The sequence below is a fragment of the Schistocerca cancellata genome, chromosome 4 (genome assembly GCF_023864275.1).
Source record: "Schistocerca cancellata isolate TAMUIC-IGC-003103 chromosome 4, iqSchCanc2.1, whole genome shotgun sequence".
Taxonomy (NCBI): domain Eukaryota; kingdom Metazoa; phylum Arthropoda; class Insecta; order Orthoptera; family Acrididae; genus Schistocerca; species Schistocerca cancellata.
Genome location: NC_064629.1, coordinates 937,948,725 through 937,970,723, shown reverse-complemented (window position 1 = coordinate 937,970,723; position 21,999 = coordinate 937,948,725). Strand labels below are relative to the sequence as shown.

General features: G+C 40.8%; 1 protein-coding gene across 6 annotated transcripts in view; it reads right to left on the bottom strand.

Annotated features, from left to right (window-relative positions):
• The window catches only part of LOC126185133 (biotin--protein ligase), a 360,657-nt gene that overhangs the window by 254,389 nt on the left and 84,269 nt on the right, over positions 1-21,999 (bottom strand). For 4 of the 6 annotated variants that reach the window (XM_049927960.1, XM_049927964.1, XM_049927962.1 and 1 more), the window contains exon 5: positions 931-1,096. In XM_049927960.1, the coding sequence (XP_049783917.1) occupies positions 931-1,096 (166 nt within the window). The remainder of the gene's footprint in view (positions 1-930; positions 1,097-21,999) is intronic. The other 2 variants (XM_049927963.1, XM_049927966.1) reach the window with 1 other exon arrangement.

The window sequence follows — 21,999 nt, the reverse complement described above, 5'->3', positions numbered from 1 at the left end:
GCAATAGTTGTGAGATCATAAAGATTGGACTGTGGGTCAATGAAAATGTGTTGGCTGGTCAGACGATTCACATTTCTTGTTACACCAAGTCGATGGTTGTGTTTGGAAACACACTATGGAAATGGCATATTGCAGCTGGAAAACTGTCCATGTCACAACAAGTCCAGGATGATGCTACAGCGGTTTGAGGGGCAAGATAGCAAACTCACATTGATGTCTTGGCCACCAAATTCACATGACTGGATCCGTGGGAATACATCTGGAACACTATCGAGCATCAAAAACCACAGGATTTTAATTTACCAAACTGTGCGAGGTGTGCACAGGTATCTGTTGTCACATACCACTGAAAACTTACCGAGAAAATGTTGAATACATGCCATGCAGAATCACTGCTGTACTTGTGTTTCAAAGATGGAGCGACATACTATTAAGCAGATGGTTTTAATGCTTTGGACCATCAGTGTAAATCTGTGTTAAGGTATGTAAGTTACACAACATACAAAATGATTTCTTCACTCTGTAGCAGGAAGACTCATAAGTAAAAACTGTGAAGAGTGGGTGATGAGATGGAGTAGAGACTATTTTACACAAGAGAGGACATTGAGAAAAGACAACTATGATAGGAGCAGGAGAGTAATAAGTGGTACATGTTTACAGACTGACTCTTATCATTGCTATTATTGTAAGTTTATAGCACAAAATCAAAATGCATTGGCATAAAATTCTTTAAAGCTTCTGTTCTCCTCTTCACATCTCTCATTATTTCCCCGACAATATAACAGGTCATGTTTATTACTTTTTATGTATACTGCTTCATTATTTGCCATTGCTGATTGTAATCTGTATATTTGAAGTCGTTATACCACTGCAATTATCTACATTAAACAATGTTTTCTCCCTTTGATAAATAAAATCCACAATACTCACATTCAATTCGAATAAGTTCAATGTCTTCTATCAGGACTCGATCTAACATGAAGTCTACACCAAGCTTGGCAAAGCGTGGAGCATCTGTTTCAAGCAGCAGTGAAAAATATGCCCCCATTTTCCATGCTTGGAGACTTCCATACACCTGAAACTTTTTACAAAAAATCTGTTTTTATTACACAAAAAAACAATATGTTATTAAAAGGTTTTATGTAACACAGAAAAGAATATAAAGTACTGTCTTCCAGTTTACGCTAAAGATATTTAAATCTCAATACTTGAACATCAAAATGGTAAACTAACAGTAATATAGACGTTCTAGTTCAATCACCCTCAAAACAGAAACATAATAGCAAGGTTACATCTACTTTCCAATGACACATAAAATCATAAAAATATTCAAGGCAAAAACTACCAAACAAAATGCTCCACCCTATCTTCTAAAGTAACTGAAAATTCAGTTATCATCATCAAGCGAATATTAAGCCACAAAATTGGTAGTGGAAAAAAAACACCACAGTCAATTTCTGACACACAATCACAACACATAAAATCATAAAAAATTCAAGGTAACAACTACCAACCAAATGCTCCACCCTATCTTCTAAAGTAACTGAAAATACGGTTATCATTATCAAGCAGATATTACACCACAAAACTGAGATGGGAAAAAACACCATAGTAAATTTCTGAGAGTCAATTGCTGACACACACTCAATGACACGGAATTGTCAATATTTATTTAATGGAAAAAAATCAAAAAGAGAAAAATACAAAATATGGTGGTTAATGCTACAAGTACTTCAAAAAAAGACTACTAAAGCAACTCAAACAAAACATACTACTAGGCACAAAACAAAGAATATTTTCTGGAATAACTTTTAGACCAAAAAATAAACATATGTCTACAACAATAAAAATGTTAAACTGCTGGTTAGTAGCTATTCAAAAATTGATATATACCTACTCTGCAACACAGTATATCACTTTCACAACTATGAGAGAGACTAAAAGACAACTAAATCTTTCATGTGTCTCAATGAGACAAAAAAGGGCACATATTTGGACAACCCAAAAGTTTTCCTGTCACTAAAAAATACAAAATCATCAGTCAAAATATAGTGTATTAGGATGGCACAGCGTAAGCATTACACACTAGTGAAGATTCCTTGTGGAAGAAATCATTATAAGCCATACGAAAGGGTACGGTCATTGCTGAATTAAGTTATATGTCCATTAGATCGTGGTCTAAGACACACTACTGTGCCCAGCTTTTAATCTCCTAACACTGGATAAGAGATGACAGGCACAGCAACATGCCTTACAACATGGCAAAATGCTCATGTAACTAAAATCAAAAGGGATGTAAATACTGGCCACAAAAGCCTGTGTTGTATGGCAAGGTAATTTCCAACAACTGCTGTAAAAGCAAAGAGGTACAGGGTTAGACAAAAATATGTAAACACCACAAGAAATGCATGTTTGAACATAAATGCAGATGCCAGCCAAGCTTGCAGGTTGCTCTGTTGTATTTGGCCATAAACGGCACCTGTGCAATGCCCTCAATACGTTGCAAGTGTCAGTTGTGATCAGAACACTACTCTGTGTAGATACGAGTGCATTATGTTAGAGCTAAACCAATTCAAACATGGGCAAGTTGTTGGTGTTTGTATGGTGGGTGCAAGTACCCAAGATAGTTCAAGTTTTTGGTTTTTCAAGAAGTACAGTATCAAAGATTTATGCCACATACAGGGAAAGTGGAAATTGTGCGCTAAATCGCTATGCAAACAAAAGTGTATGTCGAGTGATCACGACAGATGGTCACTGTAGAAAACAGTCCCGAAAAATAAGACGACAACAGCAGCAAAAGTCACTGCAGAACTGAATGTCGCACTCGTGAACCCTCTCGGTATCGAAACAGTGCAAAGAAAGCTACGTAAGCTGAGAGTTGCACGACAAGCTAGAATTCCAAAACTGTTCGTCAGTGATGCCAACTGCAAACTGTGGTACTGAACCCATACTGAACTATAGAGCAATGGAAGAAAGTCATTTGGCTGTACAATACTCGGTTCATACTGTTTCCAACTTCTGGCCAACCTCCCAAGAGTGAAATATGGTGGGGATTCGGTGACGATCTGGGAAGCCATATCACGGTATTCCGTGGGACCCACGAGTACTCTGCAAGGTCACATTACTGCCTAGGGCAATGTAACCATTTTGGCTGATTAGATCCATCCCACAGTACAATGTTTCCCAATAGTCACGCTATGTTCCGAGACGACGGGGCCCCTGTTCACACAGCTCACATTATCCAGGATTTGTTTTTATGAGGATGAAATGTTGCATTTCCCCCAGTCACTACAGTCACCCAATCATGATTTTATTCAGCCTTTGTGGTCTGGTTTGAACAGATGGATGTGTAGTTACTATCCATCTCCATCACTGTTACCTGAACTTGCCACTATTTTGTAGGAAGAATGGTATAAGATTCCCTTGAAAACCATAAAGGACCTGCATTTATCCATCCTGAGATGAGTGGAAGTTGTTTAGAATGCCAATGGGTCTCCTACATCGCATGAAGCACGGTAACGTGTCGTGTGTTTGGAGTTTTCATATTTTTGTCGACCCCCCTTTATATAACGTGGGGGTCACAGACTTTCCAAGACTCTAGGACTCATAAATGAAGGTAATTGTTTTCACACTAGTTAGTCATATGCAGATTCCATGGATCGTAACTGCAGCCCCTCACTATATATGGAACAAGTCAGTTTTACAATTATGGTACAGCTCACCAGTTGAAAATATGGTAACATGTTAACCATTTACATGTTTTCTTAAGTTTTATACTTACTCATTTTTTTCCTGTATACATGGATTTATATATTTTTATACTTAACTCTCTCTCTCTCTCTCTCTCTCTCTCTCTCTCTCTCTCTCACTCACACACACACACACACACACACACACACACACACACACAAATCATGTTCTTATATATTCTATAGAGTAGAAGGAGGAAGGAGTTTCAAACAGATTTGATTTCAGTTTGTGTTTGAAATTAATTTTAGTATCCATTAAATTCTTTACATCACTTGGTAGATTGCCAAAGAGTTTTATGGCTGAATACATCACCCCTTTCTGTGTCACACTAAGAGGTGGTGGTGGTGGTTAGTGTTTAACGTCCCGTCGACAACGAAGTCATTAGAGACGGAGCGCAAGCTCGGGTTAGGGAAGGATTGGGAAGGAAATCGGCCGTGCCCTTTCAAAGGAACCATCCCAGCATTTGCCTGAAACGATTTAGGGAAATCACGGAAAACCTAAATCAGGATGGCCGGAGACGGGATTGAACCGTCGTCCTCCCGAATGCGAGTCCAGTGTGCCACCTCGCTTGGTGTCACACTAAGACTATTATACTTATGGATGTTACAGTTTTTTCAAACTGTGCTTTTTGATAGCAAACTTCATGACAGTGCAAATGTTATAGACTTTTCTGTCAGTGTGCACAACTGTTTAAACAGTTGTCTACAAGACATTCTAGAGTGGACACCACACATAATCCTTATTACATACTTCTGAGCAACAAACACTTTTTACCCCGAAAATGAGTTACCTCAGAAGTTGATACCATCAGACATTAGCAAATGCAAATAGGAAAATTAATCAAAGTTCTTTGCATTTTCATCTCCAAAATCTGATGTCCTTAGCACAAAAATTGCAGAGCAAAGACTTTAAAAAATCTTTAACATGTGACTCCCAGGGTAGGTTCTTATTAATACAAAAACCTTGGAGTTTAGAATATTCCATTTCATTTATTGATTTACCCTCATGCATTATTTACACTGAGGTGACAGAAGTCATGGGATAGTGATATGCACATATAAAGATTGTGGTACTACCATATACACAAGGTACACAAGTGATGCATTGGTGGAGCTGTCCCTTATACTCAGACGATTCACGTGAAAAAGTTTCTGACGTGATTATGCCCACACGACAAGAATTATCAGAGTTTAGACTTTGAACGAGGAATGCTAGTCGGAGCTAGGCATATGAGACAGTCCATTCTGGAAATCGTTAGGGAATTCAAAATGCTGACAGCCATCATGTCAAGAGTGTGCTGAGAATACCACATTTCAGGCATTACCTCTCACAACAGACAACGCAGTGGCTGACAGCCTTCACTTAATGAACAAGAGCAGTGGTGTTTGGGCAGCTGACAGACAAGCAGAACTGCGTGAAATAACTGCAGAAATCAATGTGGGATGTACAACAAACATATCTGTCAGGACAGTGCTGCAAAATTTGGCATGAATGGGCTATGACGACAGACGACCAATGCGAGTGCCTCTGCTAACAGCACATCGCCTGCAGTGCTTCTACTACACTCGTGATCACAGCAGTTGCAACCTAGACAACTCAAAACTGTGGTCTGGTCGGATGACTCCCAATTGCAGTTGTTACGAGCTGATAGGAGGGTTCGAGTGTGGTGCAGATACAACAAAGTGGCGGACCCAAGTTGTCAACAAGGCACTGTGCAAGCTGGTGGTGGCTTCATAGTGGTGTGGGCTGTGTTTATATGGGACGGACTGGGTCCTCTGGTCCAACCGAACTGATCATTAACTGGAAATTGTCATGTTCCCATGACAATACACCTGTCATTGGGGCACAATTGTTCGCAATTGGTTTGAAGAACATTCTGGATAATTCAGGCAAAAGATTTGGCCACCCGGATCATCCGATATGAACCTTATCGAACATTTACGGGATATAATCGAGGGGGTCAGTTCGTGCGCAAAATTCTGCACCGGCAACACTTTCACAATTACGGAAGACTATAGAGGCAGCACGGCTCAATATTTCTGCAGAAAACTTCCGAAGACTTGTCGAATCCACGCCACACCGAGTTGCTGCAATATGCTCGGTAAATGGAGGTTGACTGATGTTAGGAGGTATCCGATGATTTTTCTCACCTCAGTGTATAATAGTGTGGACAGGCCTTGTGCAGTGCTGAATTGCGTGCCTCGTGTTTTATCTAAATTCAGTGACAGTCGATTAGCGTAGAATGCATTATTAATTTTCAAGAACATGTTCTTTACAATTTCTGAAAACCTTAACATGTTCTTTACATTTTCACATGTTGAAGTTACTACATTAGGCTTGACTATTACATTCCTACCACCAGCAAAGAGAATTATCACTCATCTATCCACATCTGCATAGGTACTCCACAAGCCACTGTACGGTGCGTGGTGGAAGGTACCCTGTACCACTACCAGTAATTTCATTTCCTTTCCTGTTCCACTCGCAAATAGAGCAAGGGAAAAATGACTATCTATATGCCTCTGTATGAGCCCCAATTTCTCATATCTTTCTTCACAGTCCTTACGCACAATGTACGTTGGCAGCAGTAGAATTGTTCAGCAGTCAGCTTTTTTGAGTTCCTGAAGCATCTCTGTAACACGTGTTGTTCAAACTTAACAGTAACAAATCTAGCAGCTAGCCTCTAAATTGCTTCGATGTCTTCCTTCAATCAGGCCTGGTACAGATCCCAAACACTCGAGCAGTACTCAAGAATAAGTCACACCATCATCCTATAAGCGGACTTCTTTACAGGTGAACCACTCTTTCTCCTTGGATATATGATGGAAGATCATTTATATATAATAAAAACAAGTGGGCATAATACTGATCCCTGTGGTACACCTGCAGTGATTCTAACCCACTGTGAAGGTCTGTTTCATTGTGTACACTCTCTAAGTTTCTTAGCGCAACACTATCCTTTTAGATAGAAAATGCTAATACCAGTTACCAGCAACATCACTGATACCTCAATAACTTCTCCATGAAAATAATATGACCTAAACAATCACATGCTTTTGACAACTCACAGAAGATACCAGTTGGCAAAATTTTATTTTGTAATTCAAATTTTGTATTATTTGATTTGTGAATTGAAAAACTGTATGTTCTGTTGAGACACTCTTCTGATATTCAAATTCAGATAAGTATCTTATTTTGAGAAAGTTGTGTTCCACGGTTCTGGCAGACATAACTATTTACCTCCTTCAAGGAGGTAAGCAGTCTCATTACCTTTCTTATAAACAGGCCTGAGAATAGCATATCTGAATCTGTCTGGAAATAGCCCCTGTGGTAGTGATGCATTGCAAATCATTCAAAATCTGACCAAGTCTAACATTAAGATGTGACCTGTTAACTTAACTCAAGTTTCTCCTACTGCTGTTGGCTGACACCCCCACCCCTCCCCTCTCCCCTCTCCAGCACACCGACTGACAGGCTATTTTCACCAAAAACTTTACTAATTTGACATATAATACCTAGATTTGGTACATCCGTTTATAATAGACAGGACCTTGTACATATCTATGATAACCTCATTTGCTTGCAAATGACTCTTAAACAGTCACTCAAAACATATCTATCACCACTACAGAATGCATGCGGACATCAACTATGGTGCACCATGATACATTGACATCTGATCTTCACTGCCAAGTTACCATCCTCAATGAAGTACGCAGCTGGTGGTCTACTGGCTAGCGCTGCTACCTCTGGATCGATTCCCAGGCAGTTCGGGAATTTTCTCCACCCGGGATCTGGGTGTTTGTGTTGTCCTCATCATCACTCTACAAGTGACGAGATTGGAACTGGAAAGATTGGAAACTTGTACGGGTGCTGATGACCATGATGTTGAGTGCCCCACAAACCATCACCACCACCACCACCACCACCACCACCACCCTCAGCGAAGAGGCCAGGAATAGAGGTAGTTCTGAATAACCAACATGGCAAATACAATTCCCTTATGGACAACATCATTTAATATTTTAAGGCGGCCCTGAGCATTTACAATCCATGCTTCCAAAATTTATTTGTGATCATAAAAAAAGATCTTATAGAAATAGAGAAGTCTAGCTTGGTTTGGAAACCATGTCCTGTGGCTAAATACACTGCTGATCATTAAAATTGTAACTCCAGGAAAGACAGCAAATAACAAAATATTATTAAAAGTGTGTAAAAGTACAGTAAGAAGAATTCATGATTAACTTTGCAAGTAATTTGGGATTATACAGGGTGTGAAACTGGTACACATTGTTGCTATCTCTGGCAACTACAATGGCTCTAACCTGGCTGGACATAAAGAAATAGTGAGCTTAGATGACAAGATATGGCTACGTCATTCCATGCTACTTCTACTCACGCCAGAGTTCATCAGTCGTAGTGGTTGATGAGTGATGGCTTGCCAGTCTCTCAACAAACCATAACCAGATGTTTTCAATAGGTGAGATATCTGGAGAACATATGTGCCAAAGCAACAGTCGAGCACTCTCAGTACTGAGATAGGTCAAGACAGCTTGGGCAACACACAATATCCTGTTGAAAAGTATGTCATGGAGACTTCGATAATAGGGCAGAACCACCAGCCTTATCACATCAGAAATTCAACAGCTGCCGTCCAAATTACTGGCTATGTGAAACAAGAGGTGATCATGTTGTGGACCCAATGGCACTCCAGATCATCATGGCAAGTGCTGAGCCCATATGACAATGATAACTGCATGTGGCAACATTAATTCTCATCAGAGCCTCCACACACGGATTATGTTCATCTACATGCTGTACATAAAGCTGGCACTTGCCTGAAAAGTCCCTGTGATACCATTCATTAGTCTAGTGTTGTCACTGGGCACACCTCTGCCAGTATGCCTCTCTCTCTGTTGCAGCATCAGGGGAAGCGGCAATAATGGTCACTGTACTGACAGACCACAGTGATCCAGACATTGCTGCATTGTCCATGTGGACACTTGTTTTGCCACAAACAAGCCTATTTCCTGGCTCAATATATGTGATGTAGCTGTATGATCCTGCATGGAAAAGCAAACACTATGTCCGTCCTCTCGGGTGCTACTTATATGTAACAATGTCTTGTGACTCCAAAGGAAACATGCTTAAATTTATAGATGATTACAAAGAGATGTCATATGAAATACCACTTCTAAAGATTATCCGAATAAAAATGTGATACATGACGACCTGAGCGTCAAGTGTTAGACAAAAAGTCTCCAATCATACTATTGTAAAGAATAAGATACTATAAACCTTGAAGTATGAAAACGGAGAAGAATAAGCCAGAAATTTATGAAATGTGTATATGAAAACTGTGGATGAATATTCATGCTATGGCAACTTAATACCACACAACTGTGGAGCCTGACACTGAACAAAAGAAATAACAGGGATATGTAGCTCCTCAAAAAAACTACTAGGAATGGAAATGGACACTGATGATGCAAAAAATAAAAAATGGAAAACACAACCTCCAAATTTGTTGACACCAAGGATATTAATCTACAAACAATCTTTCATCATTGAAAGTGCAAACAACTTTTTTATAAAACAAAATACAAATGATACATTGATAATTTACCTTCAGATAATGACTGAGAACCTTCCTTAACTATTTCTCAGCTTCAGAAATAATCACTGAAATGCTTTGTTTAGGAATGCTGAGACACAATGCCTCCAAACTTTTTATTCTATTCTCAACATCAACTGAGGTCTTTCATGTCATACATATTACTCGGTTGACTTTCCTGCTTTGCTACTACAAGTAGCACCCTCTGGCACTAGAGGGCTCCAAATTGTATTGTGTAACATAGTGGTGGGTAACACAACAGCACTGAGGTGACAAATGTCACGGAATACCTCCTAATATTGTGCTGGACCTCTTTTTGCCCGGTGTAGTGCAGCAACTGGACATGGCACGGACTCAACTTGGAAGTCCCCTACAGAAATATTAAGCCATGCCACCTCTACAGTCACCCGTAATTGCGAAAGTGTTGCTGGTGCAGGATTTTGTGCAAGAACTAATCTCTCGGATATGTCGCATAAATGTTCAATGGGATTCATGTTGTTCGATATGGGTGGCCAAATCACTCACTCGAACTGTCCAGAATGTTCTTCAAATGAATCGTAAACAATTGTGGCCTGCTGACAAGGCACACTGTAATCCATAAAAATTCCATCTCTGGATGGCTATAAATGGTCTCCGAGCAGCCGAACATAACCATTTCGAGTCAATGAAAGGATCAGTTGGATCAGAGAACCAGTCCCTTCTGTGTAAACACAGCCCACGCCATTATGAAGCCACTACCAGCTTGCACAGTGCCATGTTGACAACTTGGGCCCATGGCTTCATAAGGTGTGCATCACACTTCAAACCCTACCAGAAGCTTTTACCCACTGAAATCAGGACTCATCTGACCGGATCACAGTTTTCCGGTCATCTAGGATCCAACCAGTACGGTCATGAGCCCAGGAGGGGCACTGCAGTTGATGCTGCAGTTGAAGCTGTTAGCAAAGGCATTCATGTCGGCTATCTGCTGTCATAGCTCATTAATGCCAAATTTCACTGTACTGTCCTAATAGGTATGTTCTTCATATGTAGCACATTTATTTCTGTGGTTATTCCGTGCAGTTTTCGGCATCCGTTGGCACTGACAACTCTACCCAAATGCCACTGCTATCGGTCCGTAAGTGTAGGCCGTCAGCCACTGTCTGTGGTGAGAGGTAATGCCTGAAATTTGGTGTTCTCAGTACACTCTAGACACAGAATCTCTGAATATTGAATTCCCTAACGATTTCCCAAATGGAAAGTCACATATATCTAGCCCCGACTACCATTCCACATTCAAAGTCTGAAGTTCGTTAATTCCCGTTGTGTGGCCATAACACCTGAGTGAAAATGACAGCTCCCCCAATGCACTACCCTTTTATACCTAGTGTACACGATACTACCACCATCCGTATAAGTGCATACTGCTATTCCGTGCCTTTTGTTGCCTCAGTGTAAGCTGGTGTGTGATAAATGGTGTACTGTAATTGAGTTTCAAATTCGAATAGTTCATTCCCACAGGGACCACTTCTCTCCTTCATCTTGACAATGCCTGACCACACACGAGCACTGTGACACCTGTAACAATCCAGTGCCTCGGGTTCACTGTCACTGATCATCCTTCATACAGTACCAATTTGGCACCATCCAATTTTTATCTCTTTCCAAAAATTAAAGAACACCTTCAAGGACTTTACTTTGGCAGTGATGAAGCTGTGCAAGCAGAGGTAAGGTTGTGGCCCCATCAACAAAGTCAAACGTTCTATCAACAAACTAGTCTCTTGTCGGGTGAAATATGTTGGTCGCCAGGATTACAATATTGAGAAATAAATATCTAGACCTCAAGAATAAAGATGTAGAATGTTAATAATGTTTGTTTTATTTAAAAAGCTTGAAGAGTTTTCCCATAAAAAATTCAGTGGCATTACTTTTCAGCATGCCCTCATAAATAGTCAAAACTGGTACATATGTCACTGGTCACTAGCTAAAGAAATGTTATTGCAAGCCTCATTGCTGCAGTTTCCCAAGTAGAAAATATAAAATCTCTCTGTGACCTCCTCCTGACATTTGCAGACAAAACACTGTAGTCACTTTGTAGCCCTATTTCTTGTACCTTTTTTCTTTAGAAACTGCTGAACCCACAGTTGCCTTTTTCATCACAATAAACATGCCACGAACTCCAAAGCAAAGAAGGGGATTCATAGCACACTGCTTGCAAAATGATGAAACATGTGGACGTGAGAACAACCGTGCATACATGTGCTCTTTCCACAAATTTTTATGCACATCCTTTTATTTCCATGCATCTGCTACTGTGCACAAGGAAAGAGGCATTGGGTGGACATACCTCTAAAAACACAGTGACTCATAGCCCGACACATACCATAATTATATGTCAATGGATCCTCAGGATTACTCTTAAACTAACCTCTTTTTGTAAGATGGCTGTTAGTATTTCAAAACAACCCAAGAAAATCATTGGGCCTTCTGTATGTCACTTTTTGGGTATGTGGAGGTATCACAAATTGCAAGGTAACTAATGGTCAACCAGGCACAGCCTCGCAAGTCTGAGCTAGCCTTACATAGTATGCTGCACGCACATGAAATGTTGCACCATAACAAGTGTTTCACTTCAACACATATTAACTTCATTAATGCACTAATCACCTCGACCTTGAGGTTACACCGAACTTCCTTCTTCGAGAAAGTTACACCAAGGACACCCAGTCTCTTTAACACAAAAAAAACTACTGTAATGTGCAACAGAAGCTGTTGAAATCACCAAATAGCACCAAGCACATGGCACCTGTAGGGTAAGAAATGCTATGGAGGCAGTGAACAATTTCTTGAAGTAAACAATCTTAATCTCGATAGTGGAAGAGAATTCAGCCAGCCAGAGGAGGAGAGATAATAGAGTACAATTCTAATGTCCAGACTGCATAGCCCAGTCCTGTTTCGAAGATGGCTGGGGGATAGACAAACGATCACTGTAAAATGGGGCAGTCAGACGTCATTATATAGTGCACGGATGTGCAAACTGTGCACTGACATCGTAGGAATGACCACGTGTTAGGTTTGCTGTAGACTTAAATGCAAGTGTCTATACTTATGACAAGTACTTCAAGTTAAGTGTGTCTCGTTTTAAAACAATGAAAAACACCACGATGGCCAGATTATGAAATTCAAACGTCAGACATAGCAGTGTCAATATTCCACAGGTCAGCACACGATGCCTATATGTGTACGGTATATGATGATTTCTTGAGACGTTTAATGTGCTTCAAAGCTCTGAACACAAGGAAAAATTTCAATTTACAATGACATTACAATACATTCCATGCGAAAGATTATGGACACTTAGAAAGCAAAGAGAAAGAAGCAGAGGTGCAAAAATTAAGGAAAGCACTGTTAAACAAAGTCACTGATGTTAAGTACTCATCAAATGGGAACAGAGAAATAAACATCTGAATAATTTTTAACATCATCATTTCAGGACAAAAACTCAACAAATGCAGATGCAATTCAAGCACATCATCATATTATATGATCTGACACTTTCCCGGTGTATATGCCACGTCCACGGTTCTCGGGTGTACTGCCAGATCCAATCATTGAAAGTTCACGATATTTCAGTGGACAATGTTCTGCTTTGACAGAGCTTATCTTCGGCTACCGTGCCTCGCTCAGTTGGAAGCGAGTGTCCCTGTCGATTAAATTACCAGTCACACGAATTTTAATTGCTTCTTTGAGAACACAGTCCCAAAATTTATTGGTGGTAGCTATTTTTGTTTGCCAGTAATTCATTTCACGCCCATTTTCAATGCAGTGTTCTGCTATTGCAGACTCGTTAGGCTGCAGTAAGCAGATGTGGCAGTCATGTTCTATACATCAATCCTCAATTGTGCAGCTTGTTTAGTTCAATGTAAGTTTTTCCACATTCACACAGAACTTGGTACACCCTCACATTTATGAGATCTAGGCTGTCTTTCACTGTCCCTAAAAAAACTCATATTTTGGGTGGAAGGTGGAAAACTGGCATTACGTGGTGTTTTCGCAGTAGTCTATCAAGTTTTGATGATACACTGCCAGCAAACTATATGAAAGCAGTCTTCTTACCTTCTTCTTCTATGTTGTTCTTGGGGCTCTTGCACTGCAGAGCCATGTGAATCTATCAGTTGCTGCATTTCTTCTCATGTAAGGCAGATTCCAGGTGCTGCAGCTCTGCCATCAAGTCTGTTCATCTGAGATCGGGGATGATGTGTGTACTAGAGTGTTGAGCATGCTGTTGTTCTGTGAGGGATAGAAGCAGCTGGAGGCATGGAGATATAAATCCGTATGCCTCGGCAGTGGGCAAGCGACCTGTTGGGTCTGTGCTGAAGCAGGGGACATTTTGCCATCTTTTTCTATTTCCATGGTAAACTGGATGTTTTCATGGATGAAATTCACATGTTCTAAAAAATTCTGTGTGGCTAAATGACAAAAGTGTTGTCAAAATAGTGAAAGCAGCAAACAGGTTTTAGTTCAGCAGTTTCCAGTGCTCTGCCCTCGGAAGTACTCCACGAACAGAAGCTACGACTGGTGAGAGAGTGATGCCCGTGGCTATGACATCAGTCTGCTTATAGTATCATCTATTGAAAACAAAATATATCAGTGTCAGAACATATTTAAAAAGCTGTGCCAGCTCCCGGCTGAATTTCTTGCCGATTAGTTTTGTGACTGGCCGGGTGAGATTAAGATATGCGAACACAAAATAAGCAGTCTCGCATATGCGGATGACTTAGTTGTGATGGCAGATTCGATTGAAAGTTTGCAAAGTAATATTTCAGAGCTAGATCAGAAATGTAAGGACTATGGTATGAAGATTAGCATCTCCAAAATGAAAGTAATGTCAGTGGGAAAGAAATATAAACGGATTGAGTTGCAAATAGGAGGAACAAAGTTAGAACAGGTGGACGGTTTCAAGTACTTAGGATGCATATTCTCACAGGATGGCAACATAGTGAAAGAACTGGAAGCGAGGTGTAGCAAAGCTATTGCAGTGAGCGCTCAGCTACAATCTACTCTCTTCTGCAAGAAGGAAGTCAGTACCGAGACTAAGTTATCTGTGCACCGTTCAATCTTTCGACCAACTTTGTTGTATGGGAGCGAAAGCTGGGTGGATTCAAGTTACCTTATCAACAAGGTGGAGGTTACGGATATGAAAGTAGCTAGGATGATTGTAGGTACTAGTAGATGGGAACAATGGCAGGAGGGTGTGCACAATGAGGAAATCAAAGAAAAACTGGGAATGAACTCTATAGATGTAGCAGTCGGGGCGAACAGGCTTAGATGGTGGGGTCATGTTACACGCATGGGAGAAGCAAGGTTACCCAAGAGACTCATGGATTCAGAAGTACAGGGTAGGAGGAGTCGGGGCAGACCGAGGAGAAGGTACCTGGATTCAGTTAAGAATGATTTTGAAGTAATAGGTTTAACATCAGAAGAGGCATCAATGTTAGCACTGAATAAGAGATCATGGAGGAACTGTATAAGGGGGACCATGCTCCAGACTGAACGCTGAAAGGCATAATCAGTCTTAAATGATGATGATGATGATGATGATGATGATGATGATGATGATGATGATTAGTTTTGTGGAGTCTTCCAAAGGCATTCGAGTGAAAACTGAGACACCACAATAGCGGACCTCAGCAACCTTAATTCCATTGAAATATAGTGTACTTTTGACAACTGGATCCAGCAGTACACTTGAGAATAATGTAAGCAAGTTACACATAGTTTTTCAGATTGCCAGAGCACTGCACAATTTCACTGAAGGTGAATTTATAGAGACATGTTTAGTACCTGCAGCTGCACATATAGTTCCCTAGATACTTGAACAGATTCAGGTGGTTAGTCCCTCTCATTCAACTGAAGAATGCAAAATTCATGAAGTAGTCAATAATGTTTCAGATACGGTAAGGTTCTTGCAAAAAAATTTATTGTATTTTCTTTGGCACTGGATGGGTGCACAAACATTTGTGATACTACTCAGTTGGCAATTTACATTTGTGGATTAGACAGTAGTATCCCACAGATGAACTACTGGACTCGATTCAGATGGAAGACACTAGAGCAGGAGCAGATATTCTCGCACGTGTGCAAGAGATTGTTGATAACGTGGGTCTGCACTGGAAGTATCTTACTCAGTAGCTACAGCAGCCACAACCGGCCAAAATATTGGTTTCCTGACACTTTTACATGAAATGCTAAAATTGTTAACCATCACATGTGATATTTTTGCAGTACACTGCATTCTCCAACAAGAGAATTTCTGCACAAAGAGTGTGATGTCGAGGGAAATAGTGAGTACGGTGACTCGTACATCACATTTCGTGCTCTCAACATTGCCAGTTCAAAGTCCTCGGTAGACCTAGACAGCAGTTACAGTGATGTTCTGTATCACAGTTAACTATGCTGGAAGAGTTGAGTTAAAGTCCTTGAGAGATTGTTTTTTTGAACTTTGGAGTGAATTGATATATTTATGGACATGAGTGGTAAGACTGTTGCAGAACTGAAAAAATGAACGGTGGATGGCTGATTTGGCCTCTCTCTGTGACATTATGCACCATATGAATATTATGAGATCAGCATTGTAGGATAAAAAATGTTAATTTCATAAATATTTGACGCATTAAATGATTTAAGATGAAACTTTCTTTGTGGACTAGACAGGTATGAAACGACAACAATGCTCTTTTCTCAAAGCTGTCATCTTTAGCTGTGGGACCACAGCCGAATTTTGATCATCATCATCATAATATACTCACTAATATTCTCCACAAACATGATATTCACCTCCAGGGTTTCCAGAAGTTATATGAAAACTTTAACATCTTTCCATTTCCCTTTTCACTTGATGTTGACACTGTGGAAACTGAGCTACAGTTAGGACTTATAGTCCTATAGTGTGGTAGACAGTTGTGTTATAAAGTTTCATAACAATATTAGACTTTTATAAGAAGTTCCTCAACGTAAGTTTCCATGCCTTTACAAGTTTGCAGCTACAATAATGTCAATTTTCGGATCTACATACTCGAGCAAGCAACTTTTTTCGGCAATGAAGTGAACAAAACCTACCCACAGAAGCCCACTTCACCTTAAAAGCTTACCTTTGAATAAGAATTGATCAGAAAGTTGCTTCAGTGAAAAGCAAAATAAATAATATTCATCCACATCGTTTTTATGTTTAACACAAAAATAATATAGTCACAAAATACAAGTGGATGTCAATTCAAATTTTGCCTGAAAATTACGTTCTCTGTAAGACTGCTTCAATCTTAAAAAATATCATACTTTGTACTCAGCTGCCTCATGTTCTTTGCTTGATCAGAACATTAAAAGAAACAAAAGTTTCATTTCACTGCCACTTCTCATCAGTACAACATGTTTGGAAAATAAATCTGCAATGAAATATATTTATGAGACACTGTAAAGAAATACATCAACATTAAACATAACATTAACAGCCACAGAAACAGACTTTTTGACAATTTCTCTCGTGAATCTACCTTGTTCCGACTCCTCTGTGCCATACCCTCCTCTCCCCTCCCTTCCACTTCCCCTTCCCCCACCATTAGTTGCAGTGATCCGGCCAGTCCGTCACTGCTGAAGTGTGAGCGTGAGCTAGCACGCACGGAGCAGGTCAGTGAACAGTGTAGGCCAATGTCCTGAACTTAATTCCAAACTTTTTTGCTGTCTCTCAAGAACTAAAAGTGAGAGACACTGTTGGTGATGCATTCATCAACTGGAGACAGTAAGGTAGGTGCCCATTTGTGATCTTTGAGATAAGTAGCTTACATGATATTGACATGTATCCCCTCTGTTTTGTTGACAGCAAAAATCCAAAACTACATATGCCTCAGTCTCTAACAGACAACAGCGTAAAAACCTCTTCTTACACAACGCAATCAGAAAGCTCATCTGTGCCATATAGTAGAGATATATATCTATGAGGAGAGACCAGCACACAATGTGCAAGCATCCACAAATCTCTACCCCTGTAGAAAACACAAGCTCTCGCTTGTCTACGTAGAGGAGTCATTTATACGAAGGTTTCAAGTGGTCGCTGTAACTGGCTAGATTAATGAACCCTACAGATACGAGTCTAGTAGTGGTTAACCATCTGCCCAAGTTCCACATTAGAGTAACTATAGGGGGTGGACAAAAATATGAGGAAAACAAATACACAAAACACTACCACACCTAATACGGTGTAGGAAACTTTAGCATACAAAACAGCTCCCACTCATCTTGGATTGGATTAATACAGGTCCTGTATGGTTTTCAAGAGAATATTATACCAGTCTTCCTGCAAAATAGGGGAACGTTCAGATACAATGATGGAGGAGGATAATGATTATGCAACCTTCTCTCCAAAGTAGACCATATAGGTTCAATAATGTTAATATCTGGTGAATGAGGTGGTCAGAGGAGATGCAACAATTCATCCTTAAACCCAGAAAATCAGTCTTGGATGATGTGAGTTATGTGAACAGGGACCGTGCAGTCTCGGAACACAGTGTGATCATTGGGGGACAAACATTGTACCACGGGGTGGACCTGATCAGCCAAAATGGTCACATAATGCTTGGCAGTGATGGGATCTTGCAGAGTACCGATGGGACTCGTGGAGTACTCTGATACGGTTGCCCAAATCATTGCTGAACCCCTGCCTCGTTTCACTCCTGGGACGAAAACTTGACTAGACGTTGGAAACAGTGTGAAACACACCTGACCAATTGTCTTTCCTCCATTGCTATATAGGCCACGTTTTATGGCTTCTGGAGCACGTTTACCAGTTACAGGCATTTGCACCACTGGTGAGTAGTTTGGAATTCCAGCTCACCCTTCAATTCCCACCTAATAGAGCTCCCTTCAAGTTCTTTTGGTGCTGAGAGGGTTTGCAAGTGCAACATTCAGTTCTGCAGTAACTTTTAAAGATTTCATCCTCTTAGTTTTCTTCACAACCCTCTTCAATAACCATCTGTCACGAACACTCGACACACATTTTCTCCAAGTTGTGACATATCAAATGACGTTTTCCCTTTTTCTCTGTATACAGCACAAATCTTCGATACGGTGCCCCTCGAAACTCCAAACACACCGATTACCTCGATTACTGAAGCACCCACCGTATAAGCATCAAAAATTTGCTCATGTTCAAATTCACAGAACACTGTTCTGACCATGACTGACACTTGCAGTGTATTGAGGACACTGGACAGGCACCATTCGTGGTCAAATACGACAGCACAACCTACAGGCCTGACTAGCATCTGCATTTATGTTCGAGCACGCATTTCTTATGGTGTTTCCATATTTCTGTCCATTCCTGTACGAGAGGACACACGACTCGTCGTAGTTTTCAGGAGAAGGCTTCAGACATTGTCCTTCGTGTAGCAGAGTGCAGACCTCGGGACCAAATTACATTAACGTATCTTTCGAATCAGTATATCGCACCGTCATTATTAAACAAACTTAATTCGAGTTAATTTTTTGAACCTGAAACTTGTGACAATAGAAATAAGGTTACAGCAAACATACTACACCAAAATATAAGAGTGTAACAAAAATAATTAATGAACTTCTAACTCTTTCGGATGAATTGCAGCCTGCAAATCAGGAAGATATAAAATGTATTTCTTAACATCATTGGCCAATAAATTAAGAATGATGAATATAGATGTATTAGCTTTGCAATCAATTACTATAGGTCAGGCATAAAAGTAAGGATGAACTGCTACTTACACCAGGAAGGGATATAAATAACAAGATGTTGATATTAAACAATGGAAAATTCAGGATGAAATAACAACAAAATGAAAAGGCTAGATGGTTACTAATCACATGGTGGAGGCACTGAGTAGACAGGTACAGAGGCGGCAACTGCTAGATGTTATTCAGCTATTGGACTAAGTCCATCAGACGTAGACAAGAAAACACACACATATTTACAGAAGCACAACTCTCGCAAATGTGGCCCGAGTCATTCTCGAGCACCTGGAGATGGCAGTGGCTGTAAGTGTGTGTGTGTGTGTGTGTGTGTGTGTGTGTGTGTGTGTGTGTGTGTGTGTGTGCGTGTATTTTGTTGTCTACATTTGATGAAGGCCTTAGTCCAACAGCTGAATAATATATAGGAGTAACAGACTTCTTCACTGTGCCTGTGAACCCCTCAGTGCCTCCCCTGTGTAGGCTGTAGTAATCTTTTTCATATTGTTGTTAAGACATTGATACTGATGACAAATATGATTATAGGTTTAAAGGGACTAAACATCTTGGTTATTAGTCCCTCATTTCACTGGAAATTCATGTAAAATGATGTGAAACATGAAAAGGAGAGTGATCAGCTCCAGGATCTGTGATCTCGTCACTGTGGTTGAAAATCTGCGTGGCGGTAGCTTAAGCCACATGATTAAAAGTGATATAGAACCAGGAGGGAAAAGGGGGGGGGGGGGGGGGTGCCAGTACAGAAGTGGAAATGGCTGCAGCGGGAGCTCCCTGCACCACATAACACAAATGTGGCAGAGAGCACATCACCCCACCCCCCCATCTTCCCCACACACACCAGCATCACTGAAAGATATATAAAGTACGGTCATAATACTTAGACTAAAATGAGGTGAAGAAAAGAAGATCATACGGACAAGAAAGATATTTAGCTTAAAAAGTTGCATAAATAAAATATGTTTATCAAAATTTAAAAATGCACAACGGTGCAGAGGCAGAAAGTAGCTCGCGCCATTCAAGGTACGTGTCGCAGCAAGACGTAGTCCACCCGTGACATTGAATGCTAAGGTTACTTAAATTCTGTTTTAAAATCTGCTCCCCTCAGGAGAATTATGACTTTGTTAGCCGATACCCCTTTGTCTGCAAGTATCTGGGGCAGGGAGGTAGACAGGTCGATGGCTCGTCATCTTAAATACAGCAGCAGGGTGGAGAACAGAACATAGTCCCAAGCTATGGTACACGCAGTGTGGCATATATGTTACCATTGCTGGTTGAACTGCTGTCGGTTGCTAGTCCAAACCGTACCACCAAAAATTAGTTGTTATTTAGTATTTATTGTTCCTAGAATGTTCTTGAAATAACTTACATTTGTAAAGTGTGTATATTGTGGATTACTCATCTGTATAAATAGCAGCAACCAGGAAAATTTGATGTTTGTGTAAAGGGCTGTACACTCTGTCCATTTCAGTTCAGTTCTGGCTGTACGTTGGTATCAGTAATAAGCATGCTTTCAGTTCTAAGTGTTGTGCTTCACTGACGACCCTGCCTTTGGATTTTGAGTTGACTGTGGTTTTGATGTGACAGTATGGGTTATTGTGTGACGATTACCAGAGCTACATCGGGCCGAGTCCTCTCAACATACGAGGGACTCGTCGGTAAGCGTGGTGTGGCCGATATGCAGTCGGTACAGTACGACGGCATTTTTCCGAGAGGCCCGGAGAGAAGTATGTCACGTCTTGACGGGCCCTCGATTGCCCTCAGCTTGTTGAGCATTGTGGTAGCCTGCCATTCCATAACACACATTTTTAACATTTGATACTGCAGTTGCATTTGTAGATGCAAAGTACTCTGGGTTCAAGTATATCACCTGCGGTTGCTTCTTTAGTTAATTTGCTGGCGAGTTCATTTCCCCCAGAACGCCCGTGTGGCCCCGTGTCAAGATGACTGTCATTGTGGTTCTAGAGATCGACTAATAGGTCTCGGATGTTAGCGATCAAAAACTTTCTGTCGTAATGCCGAGATATGCCTCGTAAGCAGCTCACGGAGTCACTACAAACCGGGAGTGAGTTTTAATGTACTGCAGAGCCCACGATGTGGTGAGCAACTGTACAGTATATGCACTGCGTGCAGTCTGAAGAGAATATCTCTCGGCCCCCTCGTTTTTGCAAGTCGTGCGTGACTCTGTCAACTTTCGATCCACACGAGTGGATGTACAATGTCTGTTAAAAATGCATCTGACCTTTGACAGGGAAAAAGAAACTGGCTCACCTGCAGCATTGGAAGCCTAATCAGCCTCAAAGTAGTGGTGCAATACCAGCTTCCACTAAGAGGCAGTGTACAGGACACATACAGAGGCTCCAGTTGCTAACTGCACACACTGTGGTGACAGGGTCTAACAAGTTCAGTATTGCAGGTGCTGCTGACCCACAGGCAACATATCCACAGTCCAGGCAAGATCAAAGTTTTGTAGAATCACAGAACTGTGATGTCTCCACCCCGGGAGATGCTGCTGAGAAATCAAGGGTATTAATTTTCCTTGTATAATTTGCCTTTAGCTGTCACACATATGGCAACCACATTAACTGACTGTCAAATAAAAGGACTAAATATATGAAATTTTCAACAACCTCAAGTGACTTGTTACTGAAGGAGAGTAGTTGGTGAATATGCACAGTTCTGAGTTGACAAGAGTGCACATCAGTAGTTTTCGTGGGTGAGAATTGATATCCACGATTTGTGACCCAACTAAGGGCATTGGGTATGGTCCTGCTGAAGTTGGCACCCTGCTCTGTGCAATGATAAGACAGAATTGATCCCTGAGGGACTCCAATTTCCAGTATGTATCGGTTAATGAGGGTCGAATCTATTCGGACCCACAATAGACAGAG